A 24,012-nucleotide genomic window follows, 5' to 3' on the forward strand; every position below is an offset into this window, starting at 1 on the left:
CACACCTTCCCTTTATTTCTTCTTCCCCTCCCCCTTTTCACTTGTTCAAAGCCTATTACATTTTAACCTTTGCCAGTTCTGATGAAAGGTTACAGACCTGAAATGTTAACTCTCCTTCTCTCTCCACAGATCCTGCCACACCTGTTGAGTATTTAACTTTTAGTACTTTGTTTTTACTCCTTGACCGAGCTTTTGGTCAACTGCCCTAATATCTCCTTATGTGGCTCAGCATCCTATTTTGTTGTAAAGTGCCTTGGGACATTTTTTGATGTTAAAGGCACTATGTAAATACAGAGTTGTTGTTGTTCTTCAATTATTCCACAGCTTCTGCCCCACTACTCACTCAGAAGACTACTTTATACATTAACCACTCTTTGGACAAGCAAGTACTGATATCAGTTCCAAAGTGGCTTTTTTTTTTCTTAAAAAGTGTACGGACATGCCACCTCGCCCTTGAGAAGGCAGTTTTCAGGAACTGGAGATAACAATTTAGCTCTAATTTGAAGATCTGTAAAGTTGTGCATAATAAATATGAATAAAAAATTAAAAGGGGACTCGAATATTCACAAGAGATTTATAGGTGTATTAATTGACCGCTTTCAGTCATGATACATATGGCTATTCATTGCTTGAACATGGTTAAATTAATGGCCTCATTCCAGCTTTCCTTCACTGTCTTATCTCCTTCAAGTGCTACATTTCCATAATTAATTTATTTTCCCCCTTGCTGCTAAATTATATGCAATGCTGTAGTATATTATTTATTGGTTCTGAGTTTCTGTTTTTCTGCAAGGTTAATACAGTTTTCATGTGGAAAAGATACAACCATTAAAAGCTGGAAATTTGAGTTGCACTGAATATCTCACTGAAAGCAACTGAGAAGACATTCAAAAAATTCTTGTGGGCACAATAAGTATGCACAAGCTAATACGGCTCAATGGTTTTAATCAATATTTTATTTAAAAATCTGAAAATAAGGATCTCATTATACTATAGATACCGATCTCAGTGTGATGTACTGTTAGCAGACACAAGTTACAAGCTATTTGAGTTACAAATATATACTTGCAGAACACAACTTTCTTTTCCAGTCAAAAGCCACTAGCTTAAGAGGACAAAAAAAAAAATCAGCCATTTTACAGTAATAAAGGCATTCACATTTCATGTGAAGAACAATGCGAGGTTGTGGGTAAGTTTCTAAATGTAGCAGAACTTTAAGGTTAATTAAAAAATTTAGATCAAGCACTTTACAGCCAATCAAGTACTTCTGAAGTGTAGTCACTGTTCTAATGTAGGAAACGCAGCAGCCAATTTGCACACAGCAAACACCCACAAACAGCAATTTGATAATGACCAAATAATCTGTTTTTTGTGATGTTGATTAAAATAAAAATGAAAACTGAAAAAGGATCGAGGTGTCGATTTGGTTTCCTGGCACTTAAGTCAGTGAAAATATTGTAATTGTGGCAACACTGCAATTTATCTGTGAAGTCTATACCAAGCGATGTTACTAAACTATGCTCTATGCAAAATTGTTACTTTTCTCACGATCATTTAAGAATGTAGTATTTAGGAGTGTATACTATCAACAAAGCCAATTATTACAAATGTTCATTCTTAAGCTCTACCATGAAAAATACAGGCATCCCAATTCACATGTGGAACTGCCAAAGTCTGTTTTCAAAAGGCTTGGATTGAAAATGAGAAAAGTACAGACCGACTTTTACATACAGCTGCTAAGACAACATTTTTAGATGCTCTGAATGTTGAAATGGTACCTTCGCCTCGAGCTCAGAAAACAATGACTATTGCCAATTCCTAATGTAAGCCACAAATTACCTCCTTTCAGATTGCAACAGTGGTGCATTATCATTATTCATTCATCTCAACCTGTCTGCAGTTTTTGATATAATTGAGCTCACCAACGCCTCTCCTCTATTGTCCAGCTGAATGGGACTACCTGCACTCTTACCTATCCAGTCGTAATCAGAGAAGTTCCTCAAATGTCTTATCTTCCCACTCTGCACCATTATTGCTGAAGTCCCCCATGGATCTATCCTTGGCCCCCTCCTATTTCTCATCTATATATACTGCCCCTTGGAGGCATTATTCAAAGACATGACGTCAAGTTCCACATGTATACTCATGACACTCAGCTCTATCTCACCATCACTTCTCACTGCCTGTGTTGGCAGACTGCTTGACCCACATTCAGTCCAATTTCCTCCAATTAAACACCGTGAAGACCAAAGCCAATTTCTTTGGGCTCCTGCCACAAACTCCGTTTCCTTGCCACTGATTCCATCCCATTTCCTGGTCACTGTGCCAGCCTGAACCAGACATTGAAACCTCAGCATCCTAGCTGACATTACTTCCATTGTATTACATTGCACGTTTCTGCCCCTGCCTCAACTGCTGTAACTCTAATGCATGTTTTCATTACCTCCATACTCAACTATTCAAATGCTCTAAAATAAAAGCAAAATACTGCGGATGCTGGAAATCTGAAACAAAAACAAGAAATGCTGGAATCACTCAGCAGGTCTGGCAGCATCTGGCCAGACCTGCTGAGTGATTCCAGCATTTCTTGTTTTTGATTCAAATGCTCTGCCTCCATAAACTTAAGCTCATTTAAAACTCTGCTGCCTGGATCCTAATTTGCACCAAGTCCTGTTCACCCATCACCTGCACGCTTTCTGACCTGCAATGGCTCTCGGCCCAACGACGACTTAATTTTTAAATTCTCATTCTCGAATTCAAGTCACTCCATGGTCTTGCCCCTACCCATCTCTCTAAGTTCCTCCAATTGCAGCCTCTTGTGCATCTTTCACTGCCTTCGCCCCACAATTGGCTGCCATGCCTTCAGCTGTCTAGGTCCTAAGCTCTGCAATTACCAGCCGAAACTTCTCCCCTCTCCTTTCCTCCTTGAAGATGTTCCTTAAAAACTACCTCTTTGACTAAGCTTTCAGCTACCCATCCTAAAATCATCTTCTTTGGCTCAGTGTCAATCTTTGTCTAATTATGCTCTTGTGAAGCATCGAATGACATTTTACGACATTAAAGACACTTCAATTTGTTATTCTTGCCAATGCTATTGCATGTTACTCACTCAACTAAACAATTTGCAGTACAAGGCTACATAAACTATTCAAACACATGTGAAATCTTATGTAAAAAGAAGAAAACACTGAGGGATAGTGTGGTAAAATCAGTATTCAAATGACACAGACATGAGATGCTACTGGACACATAGCACCACTCCATCGGCTTCATTTAAGACGTTGCCTGAAAACTTTTCATGGTTAAACTTTAATCAGTCTTGCACAGGTACTGGCATCTTCTGATAATACATAGACATAGATACAAGTTACAAGACAAAAAATAGGCCACTTGGCCCAACCAGTTTGGGTCAGCATTTAAAAGAAAGGAAAGAATGAACCTGCAATTATACATTTACCCTCCAAGTGGGCAAATAGTCTCAATCACATTTACACACACTGTTTCCAAATCCCTTCAACTTCTTTCCTTCATTTACCTCTCTAATTGAATTTTGAATGCTGACATAGTTTCTGTCTCAACCATTAACTGGAAGTGAACTCTACAGCTTCAAAAGAAATTTCTCTTGGTCTCTATTCTAAACCTCTTACATTTAACCTTGTGTCTGTGTCCGTCATTTTTTTTTTACTTAAACTATGACAAAAATGGGTACAGTGTTTTAAATGGTGCAACCATTGCTTTCTAAGATCGGTTTTACCAGAGTAAATTTTCTCCGAATTTCATTGTCCTACTGTTTTAATATAGTAGCTTCAATGCTTTATTAATTACTGCAATAATTTAAAACACCAAATTCAAATATGTATATTGCAATGACTAGATTTGAAGGCTCTTGTGAATAAGTTAACCACCAGCCTTGTTATGCCAATTATTTTGAAGTAAGTGAAAGCCAGACAGGAGTAGATATTTAAATTTTAACACTACTTAAAATAGGTAAATCGGAAACCAACTCCACCCAAACCAGTTTCAAAATATTAATAGCAAAAATGAAATTTTCAAATATGCATTGCATGTCAACACAAAACTATTTCATACTCTTACAATGGTCACAAGGGAAATAGTAGACCTATATAAACTCTAGGAGGTGTAGATTAACTTAACAGATCTTACCTGTGAGTCAATTCTGTTATCCATACAGCTTTCATCCTTTTCCACCACCTTTGGCTCATGGCTTTCTGATTTTACCAGGCATTCTGTTAATGATGACTGCTTAAGGGATTTCTCTTTAGCCCTCATTGCTTCAGCTTCTTCTTTTACAATACTAGTATCAGACATCCTCATTAGACAAGCTCACTCTGCATTCTACCAAAAACGTGGAACCTGCAGCAAGATACACAACCCTAGCTTTGAATTACAGGACAAATTTTCCTCATATGTTTAAACAACATTTTTCTATAAACTGTTCGTATACATATAGACACCTCTGATCCTGCAAAATTACCAGTAAGCGTTGCATTGTAGGTTTAGGTCTGACAGCGTTAATGTAATTCTTCAAGGACGCAACAAAATGTAATAAAAGAAATGCAAAGACATTTTGTAAGATGCCACATTAATGAAGCCTTGTTGACAAAATTAAGGCAGATGGCATTGAAGGGGCTTTAGCAGCATGGATAAGAGGTTGATTAAAATAAACAGATTTATGGATGATAGATACTTTTCAAACTTATGCAGTGTAACTTTTCTCTTCACATAATCACACATATATACTCGGGTACAGAGAGCACAGTAATAAATTTGTACACCACACAATATGAAGTGATGTTAAACATAAAGATGACTGTAAGAGAATTCAAGCGGATACGCATAGGTTAGTAAATTGACAGTTGGATGTCAGATGCAATTTAATGCTGAGAAATATGAGGTGATGTATTTCGGGAGGAAGAATAATGAGATGATATACTCCAAATAGCAAAACTTTGGAAGTCGTACAAGAGCAGGGAGACAAAGGGGCTTAGAAAAATAAATCTTAAAAGTGGATGAAGCTGGAATAGTGTTTTAATACCTAGGTTTTATAAATAAGGAGCATAGAAGACAAAAACAAAGATAATGTAAAAGCTATGAAAATATTTAATATATCCAGTTTTGGATACGCTGTTTTGAGAAAAAGGTCAAGAATGTCAAGAGAGTACAGAGAAGATTTATTAAGATAAAATGAGGGATGAGAGGTTTTATATGCGGAGGGACCAGAGAAACTGAGGCTTTTTTCATGAGAACAATAAAGATTAAGATAGGGTATGGAAAAAGTGCCTCAAATTATGAGGTTTACAGCACATGGTACCTTACATTTTACCTTCTGTCAGAATTGACTAGTCATACAAAACAGGATGATCCCAGGTTTGATCTTGATCTATAATGAGTTAGCCAATGTCAACCATGCCTGCAGAGGGGCACTGCAATTGACAAAAGCACCCCTAAAACATAAGTTCCTGATCATTAAAAGTATTATGGAGGACAGGATCAGGCTCACTTGATCCCTCCATGGGGACATAGCTTGCAGACACTCACTGGTTAGCCTGTTAACATCCTGGAACTGAAGCCTGGTAGAACGCCCAGCACCTTCCCATCTTGAGGGGAGAGGAGGTTCGGAAAGAATAGGTTATACAAGCAGAAAATAAAACATAGTTTGGAAAATTAATTATTCTATTTAAGGTTTCATCTAATATCAGTGGATCTTTTTATATATTAGCTTGTGTATCAAGAACAGGAATTAAGCATACAGGGATAAATTGGGCAGAATGGCAGATTGTGACGGAAACCACATATACCAAATGGAAAATATTAATTTCATCATGTGGAAAATTATTTGAACGCTTACTGGACCTTGAACATAATTTGTTTTAAAAAGACCACATAACAGTGGCTGAATACGTGACTGCACATTTGCATTCAAAAAGACAGTTGCCTGGATAGACAATGGGACTATGCCCGGATTCAAGTAGTCAGCTGGGTTTTGTCAATAGTGATGATCAAGAGACACTGAGAGTCATTGAATGTGTAAGGAACAGCATTCAACCGCCCCCCCACCCCCCAAGAATGTCTAATAAGCTGTGAGGAATCCACAAACCTCGCAGGCGAGATGGCCTCAAACAAAAAAGCTAGTCACATGACTAACCTACTGGCCAACCTGGAGTTAACTGAATTGTGTTCACAGAACAGTTTGTGGAAGAGACTACAATTGAACTTCAAGAAGCGAGCACTCCCTCTCTGTGTCTCTCTCACACACACAAAGTTCAAGGGACCCACGGAAGTAACAAGCTTCAAGACAGAAGACCAGCGAAACAAGTTTGAAAGTATGCATTGGGGCCCGAGAACTGCAAGACTTAACTTCAAAGACTTTACATCCAACCCAAAACAGTAACTGAATTCCAGCTATTACTTCAAACCTTTCCCCTTTAATTCTTTCTCCGCCTCTGTCTCTATTTGCATGTGTGTTTATCGTGTATGCATGCTAGCGTGGTCGCGTCGCGCATTTTTAGTAGTTTTAACTGAGTTACAGTTTAAAGGTGAATAAACACACACCTTTCTGGTTTAAATCTGGGAAAACCTGTCTAGTTGATTTCTTTACAATTACAATTAGAGAGCAATGAGCAAGGACTCACTGAGGGGAAGCTAAAAACATTGTGTTTTAAAAATTAAAAATTACAGCCAAACCAGGCAAAGGCTGAGAGGGGAGCCCGAGACCCCGTCCTCACCTCGTCGTAACAAGATACTCATTCATGTGCAGGAATTATTTGAGGAGGCAGTTCCTGCAACTTGGTGGTTTAAGACTACCTACTGGATATAATTAACTTGGATTTTCAGAAGTTATTTGAGTGAAGTTCCATATGTAAGCCCACTTAAAAAGAGTTTGTAGAATTTATTACAAGACCTCAGATGACATCATGCCTAATCAGGGAGCTCTTGATCATAACGTTGACATTTACAAAATTATTTCCCTATAGAACTGAAAGAAAAATAGTAAGAAAAGTCACTGCTGTATCATACAAATGGCACGCAGAAAAAGCTTCAACCCAGAAACTGTTGCTCCTTCTGGACTTGCTCCCCACATGGACATCCATGTTGAGTATTCAGTTATTGAACCCATGGACCATGGGGAGGTCAGCACAATGCTCCAGAATTCTCATGCAACCCAATACAAAAGAGAAAGTGTTAACTATTAAATCACAGCACCAACTGATAAATCAGCTGCTCTGTTAGCTCTCAAAAGGGTCAAAGAGCGAGGGGAAAGGTCATTTGGTCATGCCTGCTCTATCCTGACTATGCATGATAATTCTTAAACATCTTAAATTCGTAAACATTCTAAGGAATACTGTTTTTCTTTCTCTCCTCAAAAGGAGCAATGCTGTTAATTTTCCTATGTAACAAAAGTTTTAGTTTAGTTTAGAGATACAGCACTGAAACAGGCCCTTCGGCCCACCGAGTCTGTGCCGACCATCAACCACCCATTTATCCTAATCCTACCCTAATTCCATATTCCTACCACATCCCCACCTGTCCCTATATTTCCCTACCACCTACCTATACTAGGGGCAATTTATAATGGCCAATTTACCTATCAACCTGCAAGTCTTTGGCATGTGGGAGGAAACCGGAGCACCCGGAGAAAACCCACGCAGACACAGGGAGAACTTGCAAACTCCACACAGAATTGAACCCGGGTCGCTGGAGCTGTGAGGCTGTGGTGCTAACCACTGCGCCACTTAAGCTGCAAAAGTTCTTAATTGGCTATTAAGTGTTATGAAATGTCCTGGGGATGTGAAAGGTGCTAACAAATGTAATCAATCCTGTTTCTCAGACAGGTATCTCTACACTGAATTTGCCTTAATGATAAATGCTTCATTGATCAAATGCTTTCAGGTTACAGCAAATCATTTGCCATTTTAGCTTTTGCCAATTGAACCATTCTTTGTTAGACACATTTATTGTTAGCTGTTTTTATATGCTTGACAGTTCTTTCTGCATGAATGAGTGAGGAGGAAATAAGCAGGAGGCAACTTTGTACACTTTCCCCTGTAACTGCTACTATCATTGCTGTGAAAGGAGGAAATATAGCACTTTCTGGTGGTGGCTTTTCCAGTTGGAACTTTTTGGAGTAATTAAGAAAAAGAGATCGCTGATCTGCTCAGCTAACGAAGGAAGAGATCAATTACGTTACTGGAATCTTTCAAAGACAGACAAACTGAACACTTAAGTCAAGTATAAAACAATTGGAGAGAGTCAGCATGGCTCTGCGAATGGTAGATGTCTAATCCAGATAAATGTTTTGATGTCACTAGCATGTGGATAGGGGAGTACCGACAGACGTTGACTAACTGGATTTCCAGAAGACATATGATAAGGTTCTGCCCAAGACTTTATTAGCAAAAATGAAAATGCATGGACTCGGAGGTAACCTCGTGATGTAGGTTGGTAATTATGGGAGGCATGAGACAGAGAGTAGGGATAAAGGGAATATTCTGTCATTTGCAGAAGTTGACAAGTGGTGTTCTCCAGGGATCTGCGCTGGGATCTCAGCTATTCACCATATATGTTAATAAGCTGGAGGGAGAAAAAAATTGGAAATCCAAGTTTGCAGATGACACTAAATTAAGAAGCACATTACATTGTATTGATTGGAGCAAGAAGCTACAAAAGGGACATAGACTGCTTCAGCAAAAAAAATTGGGGCAAATGGATTTCAAAGTGGAAAAGAATAAGGTACTTTCTTAATGTGGGAGACTAGGAACTGTGCAGAATTACAAGGCTTTAGGTGACCACATATACAAATTACTAAAAACCAGTGTACAGCTACATAAAGTAAGCAAAAGAGATGAATGAATTTTTTTAATTTCATTCATGCGATGTGCGCATCACTGTCAAGGCCAGTATTTATTGCCCATCCCTAACTGCCCATCCCTAACTGCCCTTGAACTGCTGCAGTCCATGTAGTGCAAGTACACCCAGAGTGTTGTCAGGGAGGGAGTTCTGGGATTTTGACCCAGCAACAGTGAAGGAAGAGCAATACATTTCCAAGTCAGGATGCTGTCTGATCTGGAGAAGAACTTGCAGGTGGTGGTGTGCCCTGTACCTGCTGCCCTTGTTCTTCTGGGTGGTGGAGGCCATGGGTTTGGAATGTTTTTTTTATTCATTCGTGGGACGTGGGATTTATTGCCCATCCCTAATTGCCGTTGAGAAGGCTGTGATGAGCTGCCTTCTTGAACCGCTGTAGTCCATGTGGGGTAGGTACACCCACAGTGCTGTTAGGAAAGGAGTTCCAGAATTTTGACCCAGCGATAGTGAAGGAACAGCAATATAGTTCCAAGTCAGGATGATGTGTGGCTTGGAGGGGAACTTGCAGGTGGTGGTGGTCCCACGCATCTGCTGCCCTTGCCCTTCTTGGTGGTAGAGGGCGCGGGTTTGGAAGGTGCTGTCCAAGGAGCCATTATAACAAAGAATACAAAAATGAGGAATTGACGCTCAGTCCTCGTCAGACCCCACCTGGTTTACTGCCTTCAGTTTTGAGCATCAAACCTTTAGGAAAATATACTGGCCTTGGAGGGGGTACAGCAGATTCACAAGAATTATACCAGGACTTAAATGATTAAATTATAGGAACAGATTGCATAAAGTTTAGAAGCTGAGGGGTGACCTAATCAAAGTCTTGAACATGATAATGGGATTTGATAGGGTAGGTGCAGAGAAGATATTTCCTTTAGTAGGGGAACCAGAACAAGGGTCACAATCTTAAAATTAGAGCTAGAGTTAAGAATGACATCAGGAAGCATTTTTTCACATAGGGGATAGTGAAATTTTGGACCTCTTTCATCCAAAAGGCTGAGGATGCTCAGTCAATTAAAATTTTTAAGACTAAGATTGATAGGTTTTTGTTAGGTAAGAGTATCAAGAGATTATGGAGCAAAGGCATGTAAATAAGTCAAGGCAAAGATCAGCCATGATCCAATTAAATGGTAGAACAGGCTTAAGGGACTGAATGGTTTGCTCTTTTTTACTAAGTTACTGACTACAATATTGAATTTACATTATAAAAGTTCAAAACACTATAATTTACAATGTAGTAGACCTGTTATGCGGCTCCAAAAGCTAAAATACACAGCTTTTTTGCTTTTAAAAAAAAAAATCAGTTAACATCTTAGTTTGAAGTCAACAGAATTGAAATTCTGACCACCACAGGAGAAACAAACATTGATTACATGATTATATTTGTACATGGGGAAAAAGGACAAAATGCAAAAGTTTGTCGCACTTGATAAAATTACTCTCTACTGTAATACTACCGTTGTTCCATTTGGTTGAACTGAAACTGGCATCTTTATAACAGCCAATTTCCCTATATCCATTTTTATTTTTCCTCCTTCTACTACTGTGCTCTTCTCCTCCCTCCCATTATTTCCATGATCATTATAGATGACCGCTTTGAGATACACAAGATCTAAACTGGTTGATTCCATCTTACCATGCCCTCAGGACTTCTAAAGAGCTTCACTGTTAGGTAGGCAAATGTGACATCCACATTGTGGGATGTTGCTGTGCACAATCAGCAAATGTGATGAATGGCCGGTTAATCTGTTTTTGGTGATGTTTGAGGAGGGAGAAACGTTGGCCAGGATACCAGGAGAACTCCCTGCTCTTTCAATAGTGCAATGCGACCTTTATGTCCACCTGAACAGAAAGACAATAGCTTAAATCTGGAAATTAACATATAAGCTATCATATGGGAGAACATTTACACTACCAGTCCATAGCATAATGTATCAGCAAACTAATATACAGCACCATTTGTTTGTTATTTCCAGCCAGACTTAAGTATAGTAATGAACGTAAAAAAAAGCATGAAATATATAGATGGGAGATGGTTTAAACTAAGAGTGGGAAAAGTCATGGGAATAAAAATACACTACTTACTCAAAATTGCACTGCGATGCTAGAGCCTAAGCAAACAGAGGCCTGAGTTTATTGACAAGGACATCCATTACAAAACTAAGACTGCAAATAACAGCATTATATAAAGCTTTGGAAAGATCTCATTTGAGATTGTGTCTCAGTTTTGGTTCCCCCCACTTAAGCAAGGACAAGGTGCAGAAAACCTTGATAACAAAGATAATCTTGGGCTTGCATGTACCAAGGATGGAGATAGCCTTGATGTCTTAAGTTAGTATTAGTTAGAGACATTGAGACTTAAAAATAACTGGAGCAGATCCCCTCCCAAGATTATTCAAGGCAAGGACAACATAAAGTGTACATAAAAGAGTGTGGGAGGTGATGGGATAGGCAGAACAAGGCATGATCCACATGAATTGAGGAGATAGGAGTTAGGGTGAATACCCATGGTTTTACTGTACCCAGAGGATGATTAACACATGTAACAGGATTCCAGAGGATTGACTGATTCTTTCAAGTGATGGATTAATTTCCAAAAAAGAGATGATCACAGCATATGGAAGGTAAGAGTAAATCATTCTGCATAATAATGATCGAGTTTGAGTCCTACTGGAGCCCACAAGGAGTCGGAGAGGAATTTTTGACAGATGACTCCTGAACTGGCAACAGGTCTGTTTTTTTGCCTTTTCCAGAAGGTGGAGTCAGACAGCGTCAGTTTATGGGGACAAAACTGGCCAAAGATGGAAGTGAGCGTGCATCGCTTTCATTGTCCTCCTTCAACTTTAATATACAAGATCTACAATATGGTGAGCATTATAATCCATTCGAGGTGGTATTTAGTTGCTAAAATAGTAACTGTCATAATCTTTTGATTCATCCTCAAATGTTTAAAAACTCACCTTTAGCAACTCAGTGTTTTTGCTGTTCTGCATTACAGAAATTTACACAATGGATCACAATTGAGGCTCTGGATTTACCTTCAGCTTTTGACAGTGATGTTTCTGTAGTAATGAGGTAATAAACTAAACCAAGGTTCCTCCTTAGTGCTGCTGATCAGGATGTCAATTGTGCTGAACCTGCTGGAAGCTGACAAGAGTCGTCCCATGTCCTTATCACCAGTGTGGAGTCCTGGTTTGAATACTCCTTCCACCGATGAGGTAAATCATTACTAAACACCTGAAGGAGAAAAATAGAAGTATATAACTCAAAAACATGAGTCCAAAATTGTATCTTATAAACTCAGAATTTTCAAGCTCAATAGGAAATATTAAGCCAGGATCCCTTCAGACTTTCCAATGCAATCAAAGGAGTCAAAGCCACCCACATAATGTTCCTTCCAGAATCGACCTTTCTTTTCTATACCCACACATTCAGTTTCATGAAGCCTACACACTATGACATAGCACAGTGTTTGCTCACTGAGATCAAAAAGATGCTTCAACTTAAATCAATGAACTCCTGAACAAGGAAATAAGCAAGTCGATAGTAAAACAAAAAAAGATGGGAGTCTGATGAACACTTCAGTGTGCAAATAAATTTAACTCCAGAAAATTTTCCATCTGGGAATAACTGATATGGTATACCTTTTTTTAAGAACAGAAGGGAAAATGTATGTATGGATCCTCAAAACATGTTGGATATAGTATTCAAAAGAGATTAGAATACTGATGTAAAAATGCTAACTCACAAGATGCAAATATACAGAACTAAGAGTATTCTCTATTTAGCTGTTGAAACTGAACTGGAGTAACCATATAAATACCGTGGCTACAAGAGGTCAGAGTAGGAATCCTGCAGCGAGTAAATCACCTTCTGACTCCCAAAAGCCTGTCCACCATCTACAAGGCACAAGTCAGGAGTGTGATGGAATATTCTCCACTTGCCTGGATGGGTGCAGCTGCAACAACACTCAAGAAGCTTGACACCAACCAGGACAAAGCAGCCTGCTTGATTGGCACCCCATCCACAAACATTCACTCCCTCCACCACTGGCGCACAGTGGCAGCAATGTGTACCATTTACAAGATGCAATGCAGAAACGCACCAAGGCTCCTTAGACTGCACCTTCCAACAACACGACTTCTACCAACTAGAAAAACAAGGGCAGCAAATGCATGGGAACACCACCACCTGCAAGTTTCCCTCCAAGTCACACACCATCCTGACTTGGAACTATATCGACGTTCCTTCACTGTTGCTGGGTCAAAATCCTGGAACTCCATTCTTAACAGTACTGCTGGTACACCTACCTCACATGGATTGCAGTGGCAGCTCACCACTACCTTCTCAAGGGCAATTAGGGATGGGCAATAAATGCTGGCCTGGCCAGCGACGCCCACATCCCATGAATGAATTAAAAAAAAAGATTACATTAAGTACACGAAATTCAAGAATTAAACTCACAATGTCTTGGAATATGTACCAGCCACCCTTCAAATTAAGCAATTTGTTCCACTTCCAGCTTAATCTATAATTTGTTGTAAACAGATTTCATCAATCTTCACCAGTGTGAACAATTTCTGTGTGATACAATTCAAAGCGCTTTGTGCAGTTATATCAGGCTCAATTTAAATACAATGACAAATACAGACATAAAAAGGGAAGTGTTAAATGCGCTGAGTAACAGCCATCCTTAGTTACAATGCAATTGTGTTATGTGCCTGTAAGTAATTTCATAAATTTAAGCAGTCTGAGCTGTTATATACAGTAGCTCAAAATTTTTACTCGAGGTGCACATGATCCTTTATACTCTCCTTTTGGATAACATTTATATACAAGGGTTTGGTTCCTTTTACTCTTTGTTCATCTGGGAAAGGTGCAATCTTTCTTAACAGGGACGACCGTATCCCTCTCTTAAAAAGGTCACCACCACATGCATCTAGACACCCAACTTATAAACTGCTTTGTTCCCTCCGATAGAAAGTTAGTAATTTACTATTTGCCTACCTATAGCTATTACCTGGAAATTCAAATCATCGAATTGTACAGGACAGGACAAGACCACTTGGGCCATCAAGTCTGTGCCAGCTCTTTCAAAGAGAACTAAAGTTAGCAATAATAATCAAATCTTAGGCAGATACTTGCATAGAAAGAATGATCAAAGCTATCTCCAACTTTACTCAGGACAGTCTAGACGAAGTTGCACTCGTGAAAAAGTAGCCTGCAAACTAACATAACAATTATTAACCACTCAGTTACTGGTTGCATGGTTCTACAAGTATTATTTAAAACCTAAAGAAATCTTTCCGCTGAAGTGCAAGTTTCAGGGCCTATTGCTCACCACACCATTTTAGGAACACAGAAATGTCAACAGGCTATTTAGCCCTTCAAGTTTGTTTTGCCATCATGGCTGATTTGCGATCTGACTCCATATACCCTTCTTTGTCCCATATCCCCAAATATCTTTGATAGATTTTTGTTAGCCAATCTCAGTTTTAAAATTAACCATTGATCTAGCATCAATTGCCTCTTGCAGAAGAGAGTTCTAAACTTCTACCAGGCTTTGTGTGAAGTGTTTCCTAATTTCACTCCTGAAAGGTCTGGCTTTAATTTTGAGACTATTTCCAGTGTCCTGGCCAATAAAGAGTCGTGGTTAATGGATGTTTTTTGGGCTGGAGGATGGTTTGTAGTGGAGTTCCCCAGGGGTCAGTGTTGGGACCCTTGCTTTTCCTGATGACCCACGTGTACAGGGCACAATTTTAAAGTTTGCAGATGATACAAAACTAGGAAGCATCGTGAACTGTGAGGAAGATAAGAGTAGAACTTCAAAAGGACATAGACAAGTTGGTGGAATGGGCGCATAGGTGGCAGATGAAGTTCAAAGCAGAGAAATTTGAAGTGATACATTTTGGTAGGAAGAACGGAGAGACAATATAAAATAAAAAGTACAATTCTAAAGGGGATGAAGGAGCAGAGGGACTTGGGTGTATACGTGCATAAGTCATTGAAGGTGGCAGGACAAGTTGAGAGAGCGGTTAATAAAGCATACACTATCCTGGGCTTTATTAACAGGGGCATAGCGTACAAGAGCAAGGAAGTTATGTTGATCTTGTATAAGACTCTAGTTTGGCCTCAGCTGGAGTACTGCATCCAGTTCTGGGTGCCACACTTTAGGAATGATGTGAGAGCACTGGAGAGAGTACAGAAAAGATTCACGAGAGTGGTTGCAGGGATGAGGAATTTCAGTTATGAAGATAGGTTGGAGAAGTTAGAACTGTTTTCCTTTAAGAGAAGGCTGAGAGGTGATGTGATAGAGGTACTCAAAATCATGAGGGGTCTGGACAGAGTAGATCCCACTCATGAAAGGATCGAGAACACGAGGGTACAGATTTAAAGGAATTGGTAAAAGAAGCAAAAGCGAAATGAGGAAAAACTTTTTCATGCAGCAAGTGGTTACGGTCTGGAATGTACTGCCTGAGAGTGTGGTGGAGGCAGATTCAACTGAAGCGCTCAAAAGGGAATGAGACTGTTATACGAAAAGGAAGAATGAGCAGGGTTAAGGGGAGATGGCAGGAGACATGGCACTAAGTGAAATGCTCATTTGGAGAGCCGGTGTGGACACGATGGGCTGAGTGGTCTCCTTCTGCGCTGCAACAATTCAGTGTTTCTGTGATTTATCCCTCAGTCAACGTCATTAGCAAAACAGATTATCTGGCCACGAGCACATTGCTGTTTGTGGGAAATTTCAGTGTGCATATTGGTTTCCGCATTTCCTACGTTAGTGAATACACTTCAAAAGTACTTCACTGGCTGTAAAGTGCTGAGAGACATCCAGCGTTCATGAAAGGCGCAACAGAAATGCAAGTCTAGCCTTTTTTTTTTCTATTTCCCCCCAACCCACCCCCGTATCCTAGATTCCCCAATCAACAGAAATTGTTCCTCCCAATCTACCCTACTTGTTCCCCTTAATATCTTGGAAACTTCAAACACATTACCTCTTTACCATCTAAATTCCAGGGAATGCAACTCTAGTTTATGTAAAAGCAAAATACTGCGGATGCTGGAAATCTGAAACAAAAACAAGAAATGCTGGATTCACTCAGCAGGTCTGGCAGCATCTGTGGAAAGAGAAGCAGAGTTAACGTTTCGGGTCAGTGACCCTTCTTCGGAACTCCGAAGAAGTTCCGAAGAAGGGTCACTGACCCGAAACGTTAACTCTGCTTCTCTTTCCACAGATGCTGCCAGACCTGCTGAGTGAATCCAGCATTTCTTGTTTTTGTCTAGTTTATGTGATCTCTCCTCTTGGGTTGATCTTTGGGAGTCCATGCTTCATGCTAGTAAATCTGCACTACAGTCCTTCCAAGGTGAATATATCCTTCCTGAGGTGTGGTGCCCAGAACTGCTCACAGTGCTCTAGGTGTGGTCGAACCAGGGTATTGTATAGCTGAAGCATTGACTTCTAACACTCTTGTATTCCATCCTCTAGATATAAAGGCCAGCATTCCATTAGCCTTTTTGATTATTTTCTGTCGCTTTTCATGACATTTTAATGATCGGTGTACCTAGACCCCCATCTCATTTTGCACCTCCTTATTTATATAGTGTGGTGTATAAAGCCTTTTTTCTCCACATTTAAGTCAAAGCACTTTTCTAGTTTGGGATGCCTTCCATGGACTCCTCACACTTTGAATTCTTAAAATTGGTATGTTCTGTATATTTTTTTTAATGTTGATTATGGTTATGTCTACATCTATCTGGTGACACCTGATTATCACGTTTTTATAGGATGTTCCTATGAATCTGACTGCTGGTGATGCAAGAATATTTAAAGATCTGCTTTGGATCTGCATGCAGTTGAAGGTGCTGTTCACAAGGTGACACTATGGAGCACTTTATTCTTGTAACAATAGCAGCAACTGATATTGATATAGCGCCTTTAACATAATCAAAAGTCCCAAGGTACTTCACAGGAGCGTTCTAAAGCAAAATATGACACCAAGCCTCATAAGGAGATATGTCAGATGACCAAAAGACTGGTCAAAGAGTTAGTTTTTAAGGAATGCCTTAAAGGAGGAAAGCAAGGCAAACAGGCAGAAGGTGCAGGGAGAATATTAAGAGCATAGGGCCGAGGCAAATGGAAGCACGACATTGGTGGAGTGATTAAAATCGGGGGATACCCTTGACATTAAGGCAGCAGTTGACAGAGTATGGCATCGAGGAGCCCTAGCAAAACTGAAGTCAATGGGAATCAGGGGGAAACCTCTCCGCTGGTTGGAGTTACACCTAGCACAAAGGAAGATGGTCGTGGTTGTTGGAGGTCAATCATCTGAGCTCCAGGAAATCACTGCAGGTGTTCCTCAGGGTAGTGTCCTAGGCCCAACCATTTTCAGCTGCTTCATCAATAACCTTCCTTCAATCATAAGGTCAGAAGTGGGGATATTCGCTGATGATTGCACAATGTTCAACACCATTTGCGACTCCTGATACTGAAGCAGTCCGTGTAGAAATGCAGCAAGACCTGGACAATATCCAGGCTTGGGCTGATAAATGGCAAGTAACATTTGTGCCACACAAATGCCAGGCAATGACCATCTCCAACAACAGAGAATCTAACCATCCCTGCTTGACATTCAGTGGCATTACCATCGCTGAAACCCCCAATTATCAAAATCCTAGGGGCTACCATTGACCAAAAACTGAACTGGACTAGCCACATAAATGCCGTGGCGACAAGAGCAAATCAGAGGCTGGGAATTCTGTGGAAAGCAACTCGCCTCCTGTCTCCCCAATGTCTGTCCACCATCTACAAGGCACAAGCCAGGAGTATGATGGAATACTTTCCACTTGCCTGGATGGGTGCAGCTCCAACAACACTCAAGAAGCTCGATACCATCCAGGACAAAGCAGCCTGCTTGATTGTCACCCCATCCACCACTTTCAACATTCACTCCCTTCACCGACACACAGAGGCAGCAGTGTGTACCAACTACAAGATACACTGCAGCAACTCACCAAGGCTCCCTCAACAGCACCTTCCAAACCTGCGACCTCTACCACCTAGAAGGACAACAGCAGCAGATGCATGGGAACATCACCATGTGTAAGTTCCCCTCCAAGCCACACACCATCCTGACTTGGAACTATATCGCCGTCCCTTCACTGTCGCTGGGTCAAAATCCTGGAACTTCCTTCCAAACAGCATTGTGGGTGTACCTACCTCACATGGCCTGCAGCAGTTCAAGAAGGCAGCTCATCACCACCTTCTCAAGGGCAATTAGGGATGGGCAACAAATGCTGGCCTAGCCAGAGACGCCCACATCCCATGAATGAATTAAAAAAATGCTCAAGAGGCCAGAATTAGAGGAATGCAAATATCTGAGAGCGCTGTGGGGCTAGAGGAGATTACAGAGAGAGGGAGGGGGGAGGCCATGGAGCAAACTGAATAATTTTAACATCACGACATTGCTTGACTAGGAACCAATGCAAGTCAGTGAACACAGGGGTGATAGATGAACAGGACTTGGTGCGAGTTAAGTCATGGGCAGCAAAGTTTTGGATGACCTCAAGTTTAGGGAGGGTAACATGTGGGAGACCAGCTTGGAGTGCATTGGAATAGTCAAGTCTGGAGGTGACGAGGGAATGAAGGAGGGCTTCAGCAGCAGACAAACTGAAACAGGGGCGAAGTCAGGCGATGTTGCGGAGGAGGAAATAGGCGGTCTTCATCATGGCTCAAAGTTTGAGGTCAGAAGTTCATCTCCTGCTCAAATGTGAGTCTAATGTGGCGCGAATGTTACTTGCCACTTATCAGCCCAACATTTCTCATCTGAATGAGAACAAAAGTTCCACCCTGATAAAAAAAAACAGCCTAACAGCACATGCTAGACTGCCAACGAACAGCTTCATAGAGAAGCAAGTACCTGCACTCATAGTGCTTTATCACATCTTAGCATATCCCAGTGCTTCACATCCACGAGTTTTTTTTGGAAGTGCAGTCACTGTTGTCATGTGGATAAATGCAGCAAGATTCTACAGAAAGCACATATGATGGATGACTGTTAATCTGTTTTTACGAGTGTTGGTTAAGGGATGAATGCTCGTCAGGACAATTCCGTTTTCTTCTTTGAATAAGGCTACAGGATCTCTGCAGCTACCAGAACAAGCAGACCTTGGTTTTACATATCCGAAGAAACTCACTTCCAGCAATACAGCATTCTTGCAGTGTTATACCGAGTCAGACTTGATTTTGTGCCCAAGTCCTAGAGTGGGCTTGCACCAAAGACGCTCTAACTAAGAGGCAAGAGTGCTACTGAGCCAAGCTGACAACTATGAAGCGTGATGCCTCCTGCAATTCACACCAATGTTCTTGTCTCATCCACACCCACAGAGGCTGACTTAAAAAAAGTACAAATACACTGTTATCACTAGAATAACCATGCGTCCCAGCATTTAAACTGGAATATACTGACTATGTCTGGAAGCAAGCTACCCTTACTAATCTCAGCTATAGATGGTGTGTTGCCCAAGACCATAAAAGGGGAGGAAATAAAGTTACATACTCAAGAAACTTGTTAATCTTTTAACTGGCGAGGCAGGAAAAGGGAGGCAACATTTCTACACATAATCCTGCTGCTCTTTTAAAAAATACGAATTTTAAACAGGGACATTATGTGTCACAGAAAACAAAACAGGGAAGTGTACGTGCATCATGCAATTTACATGTCAATTGCCTATGGCGTTACACAGAGGGAAACCAAGACCAAGTTCAGCCTTCAAGTTAGCTGGAGTTAATGGCCAAGGGATATTTGGCTTAGAGAAGTTCGCATTTTACCCATCATTTTCTTCATATTTGTATTCTAAATTCCTTTTCCTACATTTACAATGAAAACTGCCTATATAAGCTTTATAGGCTGTAGTTACTGTCCTATGTGTGCTGATATCACTGAGGGAGAGTGCAATTACAGCTCAACAAGCTTGCATTAGCAGTTTGCATTATAAATGTGAAAATAGGAATTTACAATAAGAAAGGTTGACAGGAAGTATGTGCAGAGCTACATTATATAGGTGGGGAACAGACTATTGTGGGTTAATGAGCTAAGCCAATTTTAACCAGGTATAACTACAATACTTTGGCATATCAAAAATGCAAAACATTTTGGTTTCTATACATTTTTGATGTTTACACTGGTGTAGGAAATACAATGATGATTTAGAAAACACTAGGTTCATTTCAGAAACCAGTTACTATCACATATAAACTTTTGGTATCCTGGATTCTGGAAGTTGGAAGCTGAGATCTGCCCTTCCGGTCACTAGTATATCTATTAATTATACAGGCGTTCCCTTGGAAAGTCATCCTTCCTAAAATGAAAGCTGAAATAATCTATAACCTTAACAATATTTCCTTACTTGCTCTTACTAAAGAGGAATAGGACTAAACGGCTAGACTAGTTGAGACAACAGAAGCAGAGGAACTGAAGACAACAAGCTTCTGCCCACCCTATGAATTATGTCCGCAGTTCCCAGAGCCAAATCCAAATCAATGCAGCGTGGATTTTCAGGGCAGGGAAAGGGGAGGGGGAAGAAAAGAGAATTCCTCAAACTCCCAAGATAACCACAACACAATATATTACATGATCAGGAAGTTGAAACATTTCAGTTAAATGCCTTAATGAAGGTCGGACCTGTCATTTTAAAAAATTAATAAGTAAAGAAACACAGCGCAAGACCACGCAGACCGCTCAAATGGAGGCCCACGCCATCTGTGCTTTCCTAGAGCAACACAAATCTAATTCCATTGCCCTTTCTTCCTATATTTTTAAATCTTGCTCTGCTTCAAATATTTATCCAATTGTCCTTAAAAAGATGCAATTGTTTCTGCCTCAATCATTTCCTGTGGCAAAGCATTCCATGCTCCAACAATCCTGAGTAAAGAAATTTCACCTGACTTCTCTCCTCGCTCAGAAACAATTTTAAATTGCCGACTCCTTGGCACTGACTCCCCACCCTGGGGATGTAGAAAACAGAATGAGCAAACTAGCAAGAAACATAAAAACAGACAGCAAGACTGTCGACAAGTATATAAAAAGGAAGAGAGTCGCAAAAGTAAAAGTGGGTTCCTTCGAGGCTGAGACAGGAGAAATTATAATGGGGAATAAGGAAATGGCACAGATCTTACAAATAATTTGTGCCTGTCTTTACAATAGAAGACAAAAAAATACCAAAAATACTGGGGAACCAAGGATCAAAGGACAGAGAGGAACATAATGTTGTTGCAATCCTTCCATCTACTAAAGAAGATGGACATGCAGTCAACAATCCATTTAGGTGGGGTGTGTTCACTTGGTGCATCTTTGCTGATGGCTGTGAAGGCCAATACTTGAGGGGCAAGTTCTGCCACAAGTACCGCACAAGAAGCTGCCAAATGATGCGGAGAGCTGTTTTTGGCATTAACACCTGTTGGCAAACTGTAATAAGCAACTGGTCGCCGTGGTAGTGCACACCAGGCCACAGGATGTCACCATTTCCCTCTTTTGCCAGCTTGCGACTCCCAGGTGCGATTGTTGACTTTAAGTGCCTTCCTATCATGCTTGCGAGCATCCTTGAAGCAAAGCTTTGGGCATCCCACTGGTTGTCTGGCCCTGGCAACCTCACCATACAGAAGGTCTTTGAGTATTAAGCTGTCTTCTATCCTGCAGACGTGTCCGATCCACCGAAGCCACCCGTCTGATTAGTGCCAACACACTTGGGAGCTCTGCCTTTGTGAGGAACTTAAAAGTACTTAATAAGATAAACTACTGGTGAAATTAATGGGACAAAGAGCTAACAAAATGTCTGAACCTGTTGGTCTACATCTTAAGAGTTCTAAAAGAGGTGGCGGCTAGGAAAGTGGAAACATTGATTGCAATCTTCCAAAATTCCCTACATTCTGGAATGATCCCTGTGGATTGGAAGGTAGCAAATGTAATACCATGATTCAAGAAAGGAGGAAGAGACAAAAGAAAGAACTACAGGCCAGTTAGCCTGGCATCAGTCATCAGGAAATGAAAGAAAGTGCTAACAAGGCACTTAGAAAATCATAGCATTATTAGGCAGAGTCAACACGGTCTGATGAAAGGAAAATCGTGTTTCACAAATCTATTAGAGTTTTTTGAGGATGTAACTAGCAGGGTAGATAAAGGAGAACCAGTGAATGCAGCAAAGATTTTCAAAAGGCATTCAAAAAGTCGTTACACAAGGTAAGGGCTCCTGGGGTTGCGTAACATGTTAGCATGGGTCAAGAATTAGTTAAAGCACAGAAAACAGAGTAGGAATAAAAAGGTCATTTTTAGCTTGAACTTTACAAGCTACTTGTTGGGTTGACGCAAGGATCAGTGTTGGGGCCTCTACTATTTACAATCTGTATTAACGCAAGGTATTCAAGTTTGCTGATGATACAAAGCTAGGCGAGAAAGTAAGCTGTGAGGAGGAAATAAAGTCTGCAAAGAATAATAGAATCAGAAAGGTTACAGCACAAGAGGCAGCCATTCGGCCCATCGTGCCCATTCCGGCTCTCCGTGAGAGCAACTCAGCTAGTCCCACCCCCCTGCCTTTTCTCTGTCGCCCTGAAAATCTTTTTCTTCAAGATGGGGCGGCACAGTGGTTAGCACCGCAGCCTCACAGCTCCAGTGACCAGGGTTCAGTTCTGGGTACTGCCTGTGCGGAGTTTGCAACTTCTCCCTGTGACCGCGTGGGTTTCCGCTGGGTGCTCCGGTTTCCTCCCACAGCCAAAGACCTGCAGGTTGAATTGGCCATTGTAAATTGCCCCTAGTGTAGATAGGTGGTAGGAGAATTGAGGGGATGTGGTAGGGAATATGGGATTAATGTAGGATGGTCTTCACCTGAACCAGAGGGGTACCAATATCCTGGGGGGGAGATTTGTTAGTTCTCTTCGGGGGGGTTTAAACTAAATCAGCAGGGGAATGGGAACCTAAATTGTAGTTCCAGTGTACAGGCTGTTGAGAGTAGTGAGGTAGGGGATAAGGTTACAGGGACGCAAGAGGGCACTGGCAAGCAAGAACTTGGTTTAAAGTGTGTCTACTTCAACGCCAGGAGCATCCGGAATAAGGTGGGTGAGCTTGCAGCATGGGTTGGTACCTGGGATCCTGATGTTGTGGCCATTTCAGAGACATGGGTAGAGCAGGGGCAGGAATGGATGTTGCAGGTTCCGGGATTTAGATGTTTCAGTAAGAACAGAGAAGAGGGTAAAAGAGGGGGGGGTGTGGCATTGTTAATCAAGGAAAGTATTACAGCGGCAGAAAGGACGTTTGAGGACTCGTCTACTGAGGTAGTATGGGCCGAGGTTAGAAACAGGAGAGGAGAGGTCACCCTGTTGGGAGTTTTCTATAGACCTCCGAATAGTTCCAGAGATGTAGAGGAAAGGATAGCGAAGATGATTCTCGACAGGAGCGAGAGTAACAGGGTAGTGGTTATGGGGGACTTTAACTTTCCAAATATTGACTGGAAATACTATAGTTCGAGTACTTTAGATGGGTCTGTTTTTGTCCAGTGTGTGCAGGAGGGTTTTCTGACACAGTATGTGGACAGGCCAACCAGGGGCGATGCCACATTGGATTTGGTACTGGGTAATGAACCCGGCCAGGTGTTCGATTTAGATGTAGGTGAGCACTTTGGTGATAGTGATCACAATTCGGTTAGGTTTACCTTAGCGATGGGCAGGGACAGGTATATACCGCAGGGCAAGAATTATAGCTGGGGGAAAGGAAATTATGACGCGACTAGGCAAGATTTAGGATGTGTAGGATGGGGAAGGAAACTGCAGGGGATGGGCACAAACGAAATGTGGAGCTTATTCAAGGAGCAGCTAATGCGTGTCCTTGATAAGTATGTACCTGTCAGGCAGGGAGGAAGTTGTCGAGCGAGGGAGCCGTGGTTTACTCAAGAAGTTGAAGCGCTTGTCAAGAGGAAGAGGGCGGCTTATGTTAGGATGAGACGTGAAGGCTCAGTTAGGGCGCTTGAGAGTTACAAGCTAGCCAGGAAGGATCTAAAGGGAGGGCTAAGAAGAGCAAGGAGAGGACACGAGAAGTCATTGGCGGATAGGATCAAAGAAAACCCTAAGGCTTTCTATAGGTATATCAGGAATAA

The 24,012-nt window shown here is 41.1% G+C and overlaps 1 protein-coding gene across 15 annotated transcripts in view; it reads right to left on the reverse strand.

Moving 5' to 3' along the window:
- Positions 1-24,012, reverse strand: part of LOC137371942 (R3H domain-containing protein 1-like) — a 163,820-nt gene that overhangs the window by 127,970 nt on the left and 11,838 nt on the right. For 14 of the 15 annotated variants that reach the window (XM_068035054.1, XM_068035052.1, XM_068035058.1 and 11 more), the window contains exons 2-3: positions 11,910-12,108; positions 4,165-4,374 (exon numbers count right to left, since the gene is read on the reverse strand). In XM_068035054.1, the coding sequence (XP_067891155.1) occupies positions 4,165-4,335 (171 nt within the window). In that variant the 5' untranslated portion in view covers positions 4,336-4,374; positions 11,910-12,108. Of the gene's footprint in view, positions 1-4,164; positions 4,375-10,507; positions 10,714-11,909; positions 12,109-24,012 lie in introns of all 15 variants that reach the window. The other variant, XM_068035053.1, reaches the window with a different exon arrangement.

The sequence above is a fragment of the Heterodontus francisci genome, chromosome 7, assembly GCF_036365525.1.
Source record: "Heterodontus francisci isolate sHetFra1 chromosome 7, sHetFra1.hap1, whole genome shotgun sequence".
Classification (NCBI taxonomy): Eukaryota; Metazoa; Chordata; class Chondrichthyes; order Heterodontiformes; family Heterodontidae; genus Heterodontus; species Heterodontus francisci.